Source organism: Caloenas nicobarica, chromosome 2 (genome assembly GCF_036013445.1).
Source record: "Caloenas nicobarica isolate bCalNic1 chromosome 2, bCalNic1.hap1, whole genome shotgun sequence".
Classification (NCBI taxonomy): domain Eukaryota; kingdom Metazoa; phylum Chordata; class Aves; order Columbiformes; family Columbidae; genus Caloenas; species Caloenas nicobarica.
This window is the reverse complement of record NC_088246.1, coordinates 54,131,267-54,147,359: the sequence shown is the minus strand read 5'-3', so window position 1 is coordinate 54,147,359 and position 16,093 is coordinate 54,131,267. Positions and strand designations below refer to the sequence as shown.

Genomic DNA, 16,093 nt, shown 5'->3' with positions numbered 1-16,093 from the left:
GTTGAAATTTTGTGTTACTCATTAATAAATTGATAAATGTATAATGCTTTGACCACCTAAATTAATAGATGTGTTTAGGTACCATAACAGATTGTCTTCCTCAATGTCCTATGCCATTCCTACCTTTTGAAATTATATTTTGTACACATGACCATACAATATTCTTGTACACAGACTGCCCAGCAATTGCATCTACAACAAAAATCAAAAGGGCATATCAGTGAAGCACATTAGAAATTTTGGCTCCTCACTTGTATTTAGGTAAGTTACTAAACACAGATTATGCTGTTCCTTACCTCCCCCTGAAAGCCATGGGCCTCTTAGAGTGAGGTGGTGGAAACAGAAATACCAGTACTCTGGAAATGTAGTTCTACAAATAGAAAGGGTGAACATCAAAAGCCAGTTTCTGCTCCATGATACTGGCTCCTGGTCCTGCAGGAGGAACACACGTCAGTGCTGTGAAGGGAAGCTTAATCCATCCTTACACCTGACATCCTGAACAATCCTGAAAAGACACAGACTGGACAGAGAGGCAAGCAGCAGCAAAATTAGAAAGCACATTCCAGAAATAAAATAACTGCTTTTGATGGACCATTTGTGGTTATTCATACAGGTGCAATGATCCTGTAAAATGCAAGCTGTGTATTTATAACTGTGAGACACATTGCCATGAGCTTTGGATTTTTCCAGGCTGTCTAGTCTTTTCCAACCTTCAAAGTAGACTTTAGGCCCCCAGGTTGTCATAGGGTCTGAGGCAAAGTTATACCTATCCCAGGTTTGTTTTTCTGGATCTTATCAATATATTAAATGTCTGATGGGGGGGAGTAAAAAAGAGGGAGCCAGGCTCTTCCCAGTGGTACCCACTGATAGGACAACAGGCAGCAGTCACAAACTGAAATGTGTGAAACAGCACCTACACATAAGAAAACAAGTTTTTACTAAGGAGAACTGGCACAGATAGCCCAGAGAGGTTGTGCAGTCTCCATCCTTGAAGGTTTCCAAAACCAAACTGTACCCAGTTTTGAGTAACCTGCTCCAGTGGACCCTATTTGGCCTGGCCTCAGAGGTGGCAAGCAGCCTCAGCAATTCTGTGGCTACAGCCCAGGACCCATACCAAGGGAGCTGCTCAGTGATGCTTAGCAGGTCTGTGAGAGATCACGAGGAAAGTCTGGGGTAATAGAAGTAGTACATGCAGAAGGATAGTGAGGGATTGGCTAGAAGGATTCATGCTGGCCAGATACCTGAGTAACAGAAGTGAACAACAGACCTCAGCAAGAAGGAGAAAGGAGGAGGGGGACATAGCAGGTCCAGAACAAAATTAGCTTTATGAACCCAATTGTCCACCTCAAGGCCTAATAAAACTGGAAAGGCCCATTTAATCACAACTCTTCCTCCCTCTTCCTCCTCCATCTCTGCTCTGGCTTCTACAGTTGCCCTTAAGGAGGTTGAGCCAATCTTCCTTTCCTGTCCCTGTTTGTGTAGACATAGAAATACACAAAACATAGGGAATGAATACTCAAGAGTCTTCCTATGCCTCACTCACCGTGTATTTTAACATTTAGAGTTTTAATCAATATTTTAATTCTTTTCTAAAAAAATGAACAAACAACTCCCTCTCAAAAAACACAGCACCAAACTTTCTTGCCATAGCAAAGCAATCCAGTGATTAGAGCAAAGACTTAGTTCACAAATGGACTAAGCAGAAAAAAGGTTAAATTTGCAAGTGTTGTAATGAGTAATTTATAACAAGTCTAAATGGCATCATAAGGCTGAGATCATACGACTTTCCTAGAGGGACAGATTACTCAGACTTACTTCTATGCTGGCAGCAAGTGGTTACCTCAGAAATGATAAATGCAGAAAAAGGTCAAGTGCATTGCAAAGCCAGACTTCCCCTAATAACACAGATTTAATTTTTGAACTTCACACTTGGAAGTTTTTCCCTTTGGTGTACACTAGGTGTCAGGGTTGGACTGAGAGGATGAGCCCATCCACTCCATCACACAGCTCTGCACATCAGGCTGGATGTCATCAGCACAACCAGTTTTGCTTAGGAATTACTTTTGTGACGCACCTGGTATTTACAAGGAGCAGTCTGCACAAATATCCTCTCTCCTCCACTGTGCAACATTTCATTTAGGCCAAAAGCTCCAGGCTTTGGAAGGGGGAAGACACATCCTGAGATATCTTTCCAATACAAATTAATATCTGCCAGCACTCTTTACCTTCTGCAGCTCCACAAAAAAAAAAAAAAACAACAACAAACCAATCAACCAACCAAACAAAAAACCCCATAAAAACAAACAAAAATCAAAACCAAAAAAAACCAACCAAACAAAAAAATCCCCCAAACTAAAAACCTTCTAAACAATTTGGGAAAACAGACACTTTGCAGAGGGCACTCTAGTAGACAGCAACTTGGCACAGCATGGACTTGGCTGGAGAAAAAGGAGGAACCTGATCAGAACTACGTTGAATTTTAAGGAGCCATATATGGTCCCCATGACACCTCGGGTAGGTAATTTAATTTCCCTTGACTACACAGCAGTAAATTCAAGATGGCAACTTATCTCTGCTTTATGGCGAAGGAGAGAGAGCAGATCAGGAGAGTGAAGACAAAAATCATTCCCTTTGTGAGACGCTAGTGACACAAAACCAGTAACCTCAAAAAACTCAGTAACCTCAAAAAATTCAGTAATAATGAAAGAGAAGAAAACCCGAGGTTTCTCTTTTAACTTCTGCAAGTGACCCAGTACTGTCCTCTTGTTCAGAGAACAGTCAGGTAGGACTCTGTTAGATAAAGAGTTGACCAAAGGGGTCCTAAGGGAAGGAAATGACACAGACAGAAAATATGTTTGAAAGGATACTATAATTTTGCATTTCTATAAAGCCTATTTGTCTAAAACATTCCAGGGTATTCTATAAGCAAAATACAGTTCTTGGGGAATTCCTAGAGACAAATCACTTTTCATAAGCAGGAGGCTTTAAAGTGCATTCCTCTTTGCATTTGGTTTAGGCAGTGACCGAGCCCAGCTGCCGGAGTCACAAGTTCTGATGGTGGTTGAGGTCAATGCCACAAACATGAAGCACATAGTAAAATAGAGGAAAATAATAAATCTTTGAGACTTCCTTGGAGGAGCCAGTAAAGATCTGCAGTTTTCCATTTTGACAAGGTCCTCCAAAGGTTGTCAAAGTTACTGAGCTGTTGTGGATTGAGAGAAGATTGTAACATATAATCTTGACATGGATAAATAATGAAGTTGTTAAACAAGGGAAAGAGGGGAAAAAAAGTGGGATGAAATGGTCAGCATTCATAATAAAGGAGGATCATCCTCTCTGCTGTTCAATGTGCTTCTCCAGAAGATGTGATTTGGAAAAGCTGTTGATGGAAGAAGAAAATAAGCAGGGCACAGAAATGAAGGGCGTAAGGTAAAAAATGAAGAAGAGGAAGAAGAAGAAAGAAGAAAGAAAGAAAGAAGAGAGAAGAAAGAAGAAAGAAGAAAGGAAGAAGAAAGAAGAAAGAGGAAGAAGAAGAAAGAAGAAAGAGGAAGAAGAAGAAAGAAGAAAGAGGAAGAAGAAGAAAGAAGACAAAGAAGGAAGAAGAAGAAGAAATAAGAAGAAAGAAGAAGAAGAAAGAAGAAAGAAGAGGAAGAAGAAGAAAGAAGAAAGAGGAAGAAAGAAGACGAAGAAGGAAGAAGAAATAAGAAGAAAGAAGAAAGAAGAAGAGGAAGAAGAAGAAGAAAGAAGAAAAAGAAGTAGTAGTAGTAGTGCAGGAGGAAGCTTACTTCAGTGTAATTGGCAAAACCACTGGTTCAGTGTTGTTAAGTGCAGAACAATGCATACAGGGAGAGGCAACCCCAACTCCCCAACTTCATATGTGTATTTGCACTATGTATTCATTAGGAATTATTACAGATAAATCTACAGAAACTACTACTCAGTGCTCAAGGAGGTTCAAAGTGGAAAGTACAACTTTAGAATCTATTCAGAAAGGCATGGAAGATTAAACAGAAAGTGCCATTACATTATTTTATAGATTTCTGGTATACCTGCATCTTGAGTACTGTGTGCAGTGCTTCCCCTCTCCTTTCAAAAAGAGATTAAAAAATATAGAGAAGAGCAGTGAGGAAGATAAAATTAGAGTGGGTTTTATTGTGAGTATAGCACAAACAGGACAGTGTTCGCCGACCTGGAAAGGGAGAGCTGAGGTGGTACATAAATCATGAGGGGCCTGTTTCTCACGGTGTAAAATCTGGGGGTGAGGAGAACTTTTTCAGAGGAGGCATGTTCAGCTGTGATACTTAGGCCCATGGGGCATTCTGCGCACCCAAAGTACACATGGTCTCAAACTCAGATTGATTTATGCCACAAAAAGACAATCAGAGTTATTTAACATTCATCAGAGTTTGTACAAAGCACAATTTTAATGCTGTCCTATCTTATTTCTCCAATGAATCAAGTGAGAGGACTTTTTGTACTCCAAACTCCTACCTTTATCCTCCTGAATACCTATCACACTATGACAAGAGGACATTTATTCTCAGTACAGCTAGGCAAGAAAAACTTTCCCATACTGTCTGAAATAGGAGTTATTGTCTTACCTGTGGCAGGCAGAAGGTCACATTGAGAACACCATAAGGAGCCAAACAATCTAGGAAAGCATTGCTTTCCTTAATTTGACAAGAGATAGTGGTATACAATTACTTCTTTTAAGGTAAAAGCCCAATATTTCAGTACTAAGTGGATGTATGCTGCAATAATAAGAAGGCTGTTGAGAACATTTCTAACAAAATATCCATAATATTGTTTAGCTAAATCATACACTTGCTTTTATCTAGAATTGTAGCTGTTGTACTGTATGGCCTGTGCAATGATTACACAATGTCCCCCATCCACCTGTGAGGAGCGTCACTCGAGAAGATGCCTCTTCATCTCTTCTGCTATTTCTTATTCCAGCTCTGGGAAATATGTTGGATCTTCTTCATCCTTCCCCTCTGGTCAAGCAGCTTATATCTTGTCAGATTTTCCTCTGATTTTTTGTGGAAGGCTGGAAAATAGTCTCCTGAGCTGTGAGTGGGTCTCCTGAGGTGACGCATCTGAGGTTTGATGGCTAGTGGTGACAAAGGAAGAACATCAGTGATTACCAGGCCTAGCATTCACTTGCTGGTGGACAAGAGATGAATTCCTCAGAAGCTGTGTCCATCCCACTTGGCACAGCCTGTCTGTGCAAAGGAGGGTTTCTCAGCCTGAGAGCCAGGACCCTTTTAGGCTAATGGGTAGTTACAGAGGATTACGAAAAGGTTCAAGAAAAAAGAAACATAAAAATAGAAATCATTAATATAGATGCAAAACTCTAGAATGAAACATAGACATCACCAAAATTGAAATTTGGGCAATTAAGCACTTCAGAATAATTAATTATTAAGCACTTGAAATCATGCACTTATTTGGACATCCCAGAAGACTACACCAACACAGGTGAGTCTCAAGGAACGTTCCGATGGTTAGGATACAACAGTTTAGACAGAAGATGAAAGTGTCAGAAGTCTAAATGAAGAAGCAACTCCATACTTACCTATCTACATGTACACTTCGCTGTTTTCAAAATATAATTGAAAAAGGTCATTTTAAGGCAATAAATACAGATTTAGATCACATTTCCCAGAATTCGGAAATAGATGGATCTGGGTGGTTTTATATAACTTTCCAGTAAACTACAGGCCATTGTGAAAGTCACAAGTGGGCTACATATGAATCTGACTATTCTCAACTTCTTGACTCTATTTGAACCTATATCTTGCTTTCTTACATCTCTACATGGCCAAAATGTATTCCTCTTATGCTTAGTTATTATTTGCCAAATAACCAAGTAATAAGTCAATAATGAGTATGATAAGCACTTTAAAAGAAAAGTCATTGCTCTCAGCATGACTTCTAAGAAGTGAAAAAGATTCCCCTGTGTGAGCTAGCTAACATCAAATGCTATAACAGTCACACTCTCATCTTGTTAAATTCCTTGAGTGATTAATTGTACTCTAAAATGTCTTGGGAAACAAAAAAACTATGGCTTTCATAAACTTTAAAAATACACATCCAGCTTTATGCACAGTCATAGCCTCTCCTGTTCTCAACTAGACTAGATTGACATTCATTAAAAGCTTGAAAAATATCCAGGTGAGTTACTGTTCTTTGAGGCACATTCACTTTTCAGATTAATTCCATTTTCTGTACTCAGCATGGATTCAGCCAAACTGTCATTGGATTTTCCATTGTTCAGCATGGGAGAATGTTGATTAACTGGAATTTTACTGGAATTGTTGCCAACAGAGATGACTTGGCTAATAGGTTTAAGGGGGATTATCTGGAACACTGACAGTGCTGTTTATCATCCTTATACAGGAGTTGATAAAGGGGATCCATGGCATTTAATTTCTTCAGGCTTTAGTGATTGAAAGTGATGGGGAAAAGACTCTCTCTCAAGACTCTAGAATTCTGTTCCCAGATTTCTCACTGACTTCTTGTGCAGCCTATAACATTCACCCCAGTTTCTCCACATGTAAAATGGGGATAGAAATTAGAATACTTACCTCACAGGGTCTTTGTGAACTTCAATAGGTTATGATTCTCAGGAACATGGAGTGATGTAACCATTACAAGTTTCTAACCTAGATCCTGCTAAGGCATTAATTTCCTTTTGGTTTTAAATTTAATTTAGTGAAAAAAATAATAATTTTTTAAAGATTGTGGCTATCATCAAGGCAATGAAAGCAGGGAATAGGTATTTGGACAGTGACAGTGTAGACTAGAACATTGAAACAAATAGCATCATGCAGACAGACTGTGTCATTCAGGCACTGATTTGGCAAGGAGGCTACGAGTGCATTAGTCACTCTGTATGCTCTGGCCAGCAGAATGTACAACCCAGCCTCTTACAGAACAGCAGCCATGCAAACCTCAGATTTGGCTAGGATGGCACCCACCTAGTATTTTCTCTTATCCTTTCGTTGATACAACTCTTCTTTTGATTCTTGAGAGAAGTCAGGACCCCCTCTAGCTGCTTGGTATAGACACCTGCCCTACATCAACATTATGCCCTGATTTGCTTAAGATACAACGATCATCACAGATGAAAGAATGAATGCCAGAGCTGCTTCTTAATAAACAACTGCAAATGAAAAATGACAGTAGACTGCTGGGAAGATCTCACCCAGCACTACTAATCAGGTTCTGTTGCAGTGCCACAGTTAAGGGCTGCCAACCTCATACCATGCTATGCCCCTACTGAGGGACATGCACCATAACTGATGTCTGTACTTAAAAAGAGGCAGCAGGGGGTGTAAATCTTGTAATCTGCTTCTAAGTTTTTGGTAAAACCCTGTAGGTTGGATCTGATGCATCTCAGGTTTACCTACAGATATTATGTCAAAGTGGGACAGAATTTGAGGGTACTTGCAAACACATTCACAGCAGACCAACTAACAGGTTTCAGAGAACAATGCAACTTGTACCATGCTTTTATGAAGGAACAGGAATTGTTCATTTCCCCATCCCTCTTGCCCCGCTACGCAGAACACGAAAGCAGCCTACAACACTCCATGCAACTCCGATTAGATAATTGCTTGAGGCACTACACCAGAAGCTATTCTTTTGTGTCACCAGTGGTGGATACTCCTATCAGCAGACAGCTAATGCATGAGAGACTGGTTTGGAAGGGGAGGCACATATACAGGAGTGCTGGTGAACAAACGTGCCAGATTTGTAACAGTTTAAATCATTCATCCGTGAGTCAAGAAACCACAGGATTAACAAATACTGTCAAAAGTTCTGCTCTTTAAACTGACTCTAAGAAGTGCCAGGCATCCACTGGGGGAGGTCAACAAGAGAGCTGAGCAAAACTCAATTATTTAGTAGATGATCACTTGAAGTAATAGTCAGACAATGCCAAGAGCTTCAATCTCACGGATAACCTGAGCAGGAGAAAAATGTTTACTGAAGAGTCTGCCCTCAGTTAATTGACTATGATGGACATTCCACGTGAGCTTGAAGCCAGGAGATGCATTACCATAGTCCACCAAGTTATTGTACACTGCAGTCAAAATCTTAGCTGGAATTTTCCTGGTTTCACAGACTTCCCTAGAAATATACTGATATGCAATAGTTTTTGCCCTGTTGCAGGAAGAAGGAAATTATTGTTAATGATGCTTACTGACAAAAATACTATCTTGAGTATTTAAAACTAGTAAAAGTTCTTATAGCAACACTCTTGTTACCTAGCAATTCCACTTTGATCAGAGAACAGTACAAGACAAGGCAAAACACTAATATCCTTTTATTTTCCTTTTCAAGCATTTTAAAGCAGATAGATACATTTATTTTCATTCAAAAGGCACGTGCCTTCCAAAAAGTGATAGAAATGTAATTTTCTTTAATGTAATTGTTACAGTCACGGAATGAAAAGCATGGTTTTTACTCTGGAACACCTGAAGAAGAAATCTGCCTGCAGGAAAAGGATCTGGGGGTGCTGATCAACAGCTGGCTGAACATGAACCAGCAGGGTGCCCAGGTGGCCAAAAAGGCCAACAGCATGCTGGCTTGTATCAGAAATAGTGTGGCCAGTAGGAACAGGGAAGTGATCGTCCCCCTGCACTCAGTGCTGCTGAAGCCCCATTTCAAATACTTTTCAGTTTTGGGCCCCTCGTTCTAGGAAAGACATTGAGGTACTAGAGAGAGTGCAGAGGAGGGCTACGAGGCTGGTGAGGGGTCTGGAGCACAAATCTGGAGCAGCTGAGGGAGCTGGGGCTGTTTAGTCTGAAGAAAAGGAGGCTGAGGGGAGACCTTATCGCTGTCTGCAACTACCTGAAAGGAGGTTGTAGCATGGAGGGTTTTGGTCTCTTCTCCCAAGTAGCAAGTGATAGGACAAGAGGAAATGGCCTCAAGTTGCACCAGTGAAGGTTCAGATTGGATATTAGGAAACATTTATTCACGGAAAAGGTTAAGAAGCATTGGAACAGGCTGCCAAGGGTAGTGGTGGAGCCATTCTCCCTGGACACATTTAAAAGGCATGTAGATGAGGTTCCTAGGGACATGGTTTAGTGATAGATTTAGGTTATGTTTAGACTCTTAATGGTCTTTTCTTGATCCTTATGGTCTTTTCCAACCAAAATGATTCTATGATTCTATGAAGTATTTCTTACCCCTCTCCAGAAAGGATTCGCCAGGGTTATGGATAAGAGTGTCTTTCTTCCCACAAAAATGACGCAGCCAAATAACTCTCAGAAAGGTTAAAGGGACAAATGAGCTTCGAAATTTTTAACCCAGGGCTGAAGAAGATTTTGGATCCCAAATAAACACAGCCAAGGAGTGCGTTTAACAGAGGAGCTGTGCAGCTTGGTTTCAGTGGGACAAGGGGACATGATGGCGACAGCAGCAGCAGCAGCACTGGGCTATTATTTCAGTTTGGGTTGTCTATCCACCACACCAGGGCGACCTCTGCTCACTTCTTTTTCAAAGCCTGACTTATGTCCCTGGTGGTCTGTGGGAACCATATATCTTAGCCTCAGGCTCTGCTTACACTTTGGCTTTCCTCCAGGCTGCGACTGAAAAAACCACTCCACTTATGCCATAAAAAAAAGGGGTTTTGTCCAACCAGATCGAGTCCTTGGTCTTCCTCGCTCTGGGGCCTAATATCTGCGGCACAGAGAGGACACGGCTACGGGGGTGGCCTCTGGGACGCAGGGCTGGTTTCTGCTGTGGCCTAGATAAGAGAAACAGCAGGAGGTTTGTAATTTAGAGAAGAGTGGCAGAGGCGGCGTAAGGAACACCCAGCAGCTCTGCCCAGTGCATGGCCACCAACGGCAGGAAGAGCCCCCTGAGCATCCTGAACACAGAACTGATTTGGGGCCAGCACTCCAAAGACACATCCAAAGGGTACTGCGTGGAGGAGGGACAGGTGGGGAAGAGGAGGAGGGGAGAGGAGAGGAGAGGAGAGGAGAGGAGAGGAGAGGAGAGGAGAGGAGAGGAGAGGAGAGGAGAGGAGAGGAGAGGGGAAGAGAAGAGAAGAGAAGAGAAGAGAAGAGAAGAGAAGAGAAGAGAAGAGAAGAGAACAACGAACAACCAACCTCAATACAAACCCTTCAAGCGACCTCAACGATGGAAACCAAATCTACCTGAAAACACACACATCCCCCAACCTGCCTAAACTGCCTACTGAAACAAAACAGAAACAAACCGAAACAGCCGAAAATAACCAACCTAAACCACCCAACGGAAAATCATCTAAACCACCTCAAACAAATGACCTCAACCAACCCCAAACAAACTACTGAAAACAACCTCAACAAAAACAACTTGGGATACCCCACCTAAAACGACCAACGCAAAACAACTTCAACCCAAAATCACCTACATCAAGCAACCGATACCCACCAGCCTTCGACAAACGGCCTCTCACAACCACCCTCAAAGAACCTGCCTCAAACAAACCACCTCAACAACCTCAACCAAGCCACCAAAACCAAAAACCTCCACCAAAACAGACCCTGCTTGGAAGGCCTCCAGCCTGCCTGCGCCATCCCCAGCTGCCGCTTGTCAGCTCTCCCTGCGGGACACACAAGCGCCTGGCAGGGACGACAGCGCTTCTCGGGCATTCCTGGCCAAGAAGCACAGCAGCAAAACAAGTTGTGGAAGGCAAAAAAGTCTGCTCGTCATCGCTACGTGCCACACTCTGGAAAAGATCCCACGGTACCACACACCTCTTCTTCTTCTACTTCTTCTCCTTTTGGGCCTGGTCTGTCCGGCGCCTCATTCTCAAGGTTCTCCCTCTTCAGGAACCAGGGAAAGCTTGGCCTCTATTCCTGCTGCTGCTCTCTGCAGCTCTGGGACTCGCCTTTGCCAGCCTGCAAGGGATGTTTTTTCAAGCTAAACTGAAGAATGCATCAGCCTGCTCCTGGCTACACATGGGCTTGTGTTAATGCTTCTGAACATTGGCTCAGAAAGAGAATCAGAAAGGGAAAAAAAATGACATGAAATAACATAAAACAAAGTAAATTAATAAATTAACAACAACAGAAACAAAATAAAAAAATAAAATAAAATAAATAAAATAAATTAATATAAATTAAAATAAATTAAAATAAAATAAAATAAAACAAAAGTAAAGACTTGTATCCATTGTGTTATGTGTCTTTGAAAGTGGTAGGGAAGGGAAGGGAAGGGAAGGGAAGGGAAGGCAAATAGAAGAGTAAGAGTAAGAGAGAAGAGAAGAGAAAAGAAGAGAAGAGAAGAGAAGAGAAGAGAAGAGAAGAGAAGAGGAGAGGAGAGGAGAGGAGAGGAGAGGAGAGGAGAGGAGAGGAGAGGAGAGGAGAGGAGAGGAGAGAAGAGAAGAGAAGAGAAGAGAAGAGAAGAGAAGAGAAGAGAAGAGAAGAGAAGAGAAGAGAAGAGAAGAGAAGAGAAGAGAAGAGAAGAGAAGAGAAGAGAAGAGAAGAGAAGAGAAGAGAGGAGAGGAGAGAAAAGGGAAGAGAAGAGAAGAAGAGAAGAGAAGAGAAGAGAAGAGGAGAGGAGAGGAGAGGAGAGGAGAGGAGAGGAGAGGAGAGGAGAGGAGAGGAGAGGAGAGAAGAAAAGAGAAGAGAAGAGAAGAGAAGAGAAGAGAAGAGAAGAGAAGAGAAGAGAAGAGAGAGAAGAGAAGAGAAGAGAAGAGAAGAGGAGGAGAGAAAAGGGAAGAGAAGAGAAGAAGAGAAGAGAAGAGAAGAGAAGAGAAGAGAAGAGAAGAGAAGAGAAGAGAAGAGAAGAGAAGAGAGAGAAGAGAAGAGAAGAGAAGAGGAGGAGAGAAAAGGGAAGAGAAGAGAAGAAGAGAAGAGAAGAGAAGAGGAGACGAGAGGAGAGGAGAGGAGAGGAGAGGAGAGAAGAAAAGAGAAGAGAAGAGAAGAGAAGAGAAGAGAAGAGAAGAGAAGAGAAGAGAAGAGAAGAGAAGAGAAGAGAAGAGAAGAGAAGAGAAGAGAAGGGAGAAGAGGAGAGAATTCTGCTTTGTTATGCCTGGAGTCATGCATGTCAAGCCCTGACCTAGCCCTGAGGGCTCCATACCTAAAGAATATTGCACTATTACCTCCTCCCCATCACATACCTATATCAATAGCTGCACGGGAAAGGCTGATTTGCAAACTGTAGCTCAGCAAGCAGTTTGCTGTGGAAGCCCCGGTCAGAGGGCACGGGTAGGAAGGTCCCAGTGTGAAACAGCCAAAGAGAGAAAACCCACTGAGTCCCCAAAGCCATCGGTGCCCAAACAGCCACTGAGGCGGGAGCTGTCTAAGGAAGAGAAAGTCAAAACACAGCGACTCATTGCCCTGAGTGCCACAGAGAAGGCACCTTCGTGTAATTGAACGGGACATGGTCACAGGCAGTAGCGCTACTGGAAGTAAGGCTGGACTGGCAACAAATCCACACTGTATTTTTGCAAAAAAGGGACACGATTTGCTTGATGACTCCCCGTGTCTTGTAGGTACAGGGACTGATTTGGGGCCAGCAGCCCAAAGGCTTCCTCCAAAGGCTGCTGGGCGGAGGGGGGGCGGGCGGGGCTGCACACGTGTGGCTCTGTCACCCCCATGTCACAATGCCAGCACCCGGCAACGCAGCGGTCACAATGCCCCGGGCAGCATCAAAAGGAGCAGCCTCCCGTGTTCAGTGCCAGAGCTGGCCCGGGGGCAGCCCCAACACATCCCAGGGGAAGCACTTGAGGAGCTGCTGGAATCACGGGGCAGGGGCTGAGGGAGGAAGACCTTGCATGAGGCTGCTGGAGGTTCTCCACTGCAAGACAATCTGCTGGCAGGGCCACCTTCCAAGCTCAGCTAATGGATGCAAATCCACTTGCACTGCTGGATAGCAGTGGCAAGACCAAGGGAATTCCTTCTGGAGGAGCACTGCAGAGCTCACCATCCTCATCCCCTGCGGAGCCAGGCTCAGGAGCCGTAAGAAACAGCAGGTAGAGGGGTTGCAAGGGGTTGCAGTGCTTTGGAACACCCACTGGTGTCCTGACAGGCAAAGGAAGGATTCTTGCCCCCAAGGTCCATCAGCTCAGAGGCATTTGGGCACTCTGGCAAGTCCCCGAGATGGCTCCAGCTCAAGGGAGGATAGGGCTTGGGCAGGTCCTGGGAGGCGCGAGCAGCCTGTGGGACAAGGAGCCAGGTCTGGCTCACATGCTCAGGGAACAGCCGATCGCCAGCACTGGGGTCAGGAAGGAATTTTTTCCCCCGGGGCAGATTGGCACTGGTCCCCGGGGGTTTTTTGCCTTCCTCTGCAGCATTGAGCATGACCACGTTTCAGAGCTCCTCTGGGCCCTTTTGGCTCGGTTCCTGCCTGCTGCTCAAGCACCAGGAAGATGGCCTCTCGTGCCCTGCAGCTGGGGGGAGGAAGGCTTTTTTTTCCCCCCATGTGGGACACCAAGTGTCTGCGGGGGTTTTTTGCCTTCCTCTGCAGCGTTGAGCACGGCCCCTCGCCACGGCTTCTTTGGGCCATTTGGGCTGGGAGCCTGCTGCTCATGCTCCACGATGGTGGCCCTAAACCTAGCTAGAACAGCCTACCTAAAACAAAACAACGTACAACAACTAATCTAAACCAACCTTAAACCACTGGAAACAAAAACCTTCAAAATCTTAAAACAACCAGCCATGAGCAACCTCAAAAGAACCTTCAACAATCTGCAACATACTGCCCGAACCAACCTAACTCAACCTCAAGCAAACAACCTAAACCAAAAACAAACCACCTTCAATGACCTCAAAGAACCGAGCTTAAACAACCTCAGGCCTCTGAGAAACACACCACCTACAAACACACAACCAACCTCATACAGCACAAAACAACTGAAAACAACTAACCTCCAACAACCCAAACAACCTCAACCAACCTCAACCAAATCATCCAAAAAACCTCCACCACCAAACAACCAAAACCAAACCTACCAAAAAACCCAAACTAAACCGCCTATTCGACCTAAACCACCGGAAAACACCTAAACAACCTCAAACAGCCTACCCAAATCAAATCACCTCACCCAACCTACCTAAAAACAACTAAACCAACCTCAACCAAACAACCTCAACCAACCTCAACACAAACCCTTCAAGCGACCTCAACGATGGAAACCAAATCTACCTGAAAACACACACATCCCCCAACCTGCCTAAACTGCCTACTGAAACAAAACAGAAACAAACCGAAACAGCCGAAAATAACCAACCTAAACCACCCAACGGAAAATCATCTAAACCACCTCAAACAAATGACCTCAACCAACCCCAAACAAACTACTGAAAACAACCTCAACAAAAACAACTTGGGATACCCCACCTAAAACGACCAACGCAAAACAACTTCAACCCAAAATCACCTACATCAAGCAACCGAAACTCACCAGCCTTCAACAAACGGCCTCTCACAACCACCCTCAAAGAACCTGCCTCAAACAAACCACCTCAAACCACCTCAACAACCTCAACCAAGCTACCAAAACCAAAAACCTCCACCAAAACAGCCCCTGCTTGGAAGGCCTCCAGCCTGCCTGCGCCATCCCCAGCTGCCGCTTGTCAGCTCTCCCTGCGGGACACACAAGCGCCTGGCAGGGACGACAGCGCTTCTCGGGCATTCCTGGCCAAGAAGCACAGCAGCAAAACAAGTTGTGGAAGGCAAAAAGTCTGCTCGTCATCGCTACGTGCCACGCTCTGGAAAAGATCCCACGGTACCACACACCTCTTCTTCTTCTACTTCTTCTTCTTTGGGGCATGGTCAGTCCCGCGCCTCATTCTCAAGGTTCTCCCTCTTCAGGAACCAGGGAAAGCTTGGCCTCTATTCCTGCTGCTGCTCTCTGCAGCTCTGGGACTCGCCTTTGCCAGCCTGCAAGGGATGTTTTTTCAAGCTAAACTGAAGAATGCATCAGCCTGCTCCTGGCTACACACGGGCTTGTGTTAATGCTTCTGAGCATTGGCTCAGAAAGAGAATCAGAAAGGGAAAAAAAATGACATGCAATAACATAACATGAAATAACATAAAACAAAGTAAATTAATAAATTAACAACAACAGCAACAAAATAAAAAAATAAAATAAAGTAAAATAAAATAAAGTAAAACAAATAAAATAAAATAAAATAAAATAAAATAAAATAAAATAAAGTAAAAGACTTGTATCCATTGTGTTATGTGGCTTTGAAAGGGGAAGGGAAGGGAAGGGAAGGGAAGGGAAGGGAAGGGAAGAGAAGGGAAAGGAAGGGAAGGGAAGGGAAGGGAAATAGAAGAGTAAGAGTAAGAGAGAAGAGAAGAGAAGAGAAGAGAAGAGAAGAGAAGAGAGAAGAGAAGAGAAGAGAAGAGAAGAGAAGAGAAGAGAGAGAAGAAAAGAGAAGAGAAGAGGAGAGAAGAGGAGAAGAGAAAAGGGAAGAGAAGAGAAGAAGAGAAGAGAAGAGGAGAGGAGAGGAGAGAAGAGAAGAGAAGAGAAGAGAAGAGAAGAGAAGAGAAGAGAGGAGAGGAGAAGAGAAGAGAAGAGAAGAGAAGAGAAGAGAAGAGAAGAGAAGAGAAGAGAAGAGAAGAGAAGAGAAGAGAAGAGAAGAGAGAAGAGGAGAGAATTCTGCTTTGTTATGCCTGGAGTCATGCATGTCAAGCCCTGACCTAGCCCTGAGGGCTCCATACCTAAAGAATATTGCACTATTACCTCCTCCCCATCACATACCTATATCAATAGCTGCACGGGAAAGGCTGGTTTGCAAACTGTAGCTCAGCAAGCAGTTTGCTGTGGAAGCCCCGGTCAGAGGGCACGGGTAGGAAGGTCCCAGTGTGAAACAGCCAAAGAGAGAAAACCCGCTGAGTCCCCAAAGCCATCGGTGCCCAAACAGCCACTGAGGCGGGAGCTGTCTAAGGAAGAGAAAGTCAAAACACAGCGAGTCATTGCCCTGAGTGCCACAGAGAAGGCACCTTTGTGTAATTGAACGGGACATGGTCACAGGCAGTAGCGCTACTGGAAGTAAGGCTGGACTGGCAACAAATCCACACTGTATTTTTGCAAAAAAGGGACACGATTTGCTTGATGACTCCCCGTGTCTTGTAGGTACAGGGA

At 43.8% G+C, this 16,093-nt stretch overlaps 1 protein-coding gene across 1 annotated transcript in view; it reads right to left on the bottom strand.

The window, feature by feature from the left end:
• Window positions 1–4,940: 4,940 nt before the first annotated feature.
• PDE1C (phosphodiesterase 1C) overlaps window positions 4,941–16,093 on the bottom strand; it is a 422,458-nt gene continuing 411,305 nt past the window's right edge. Inside the window, exon 21 of the mRNA XM_065628628.1 lies at window positions 4,941–5,110. Within this exon, the coding sequence (XP_065484700.1) occupies window positions 4,941–5,110 (170 nt within the window). The remainder of the gene's footprint in view (window positions 5,111–16,093) is intronic.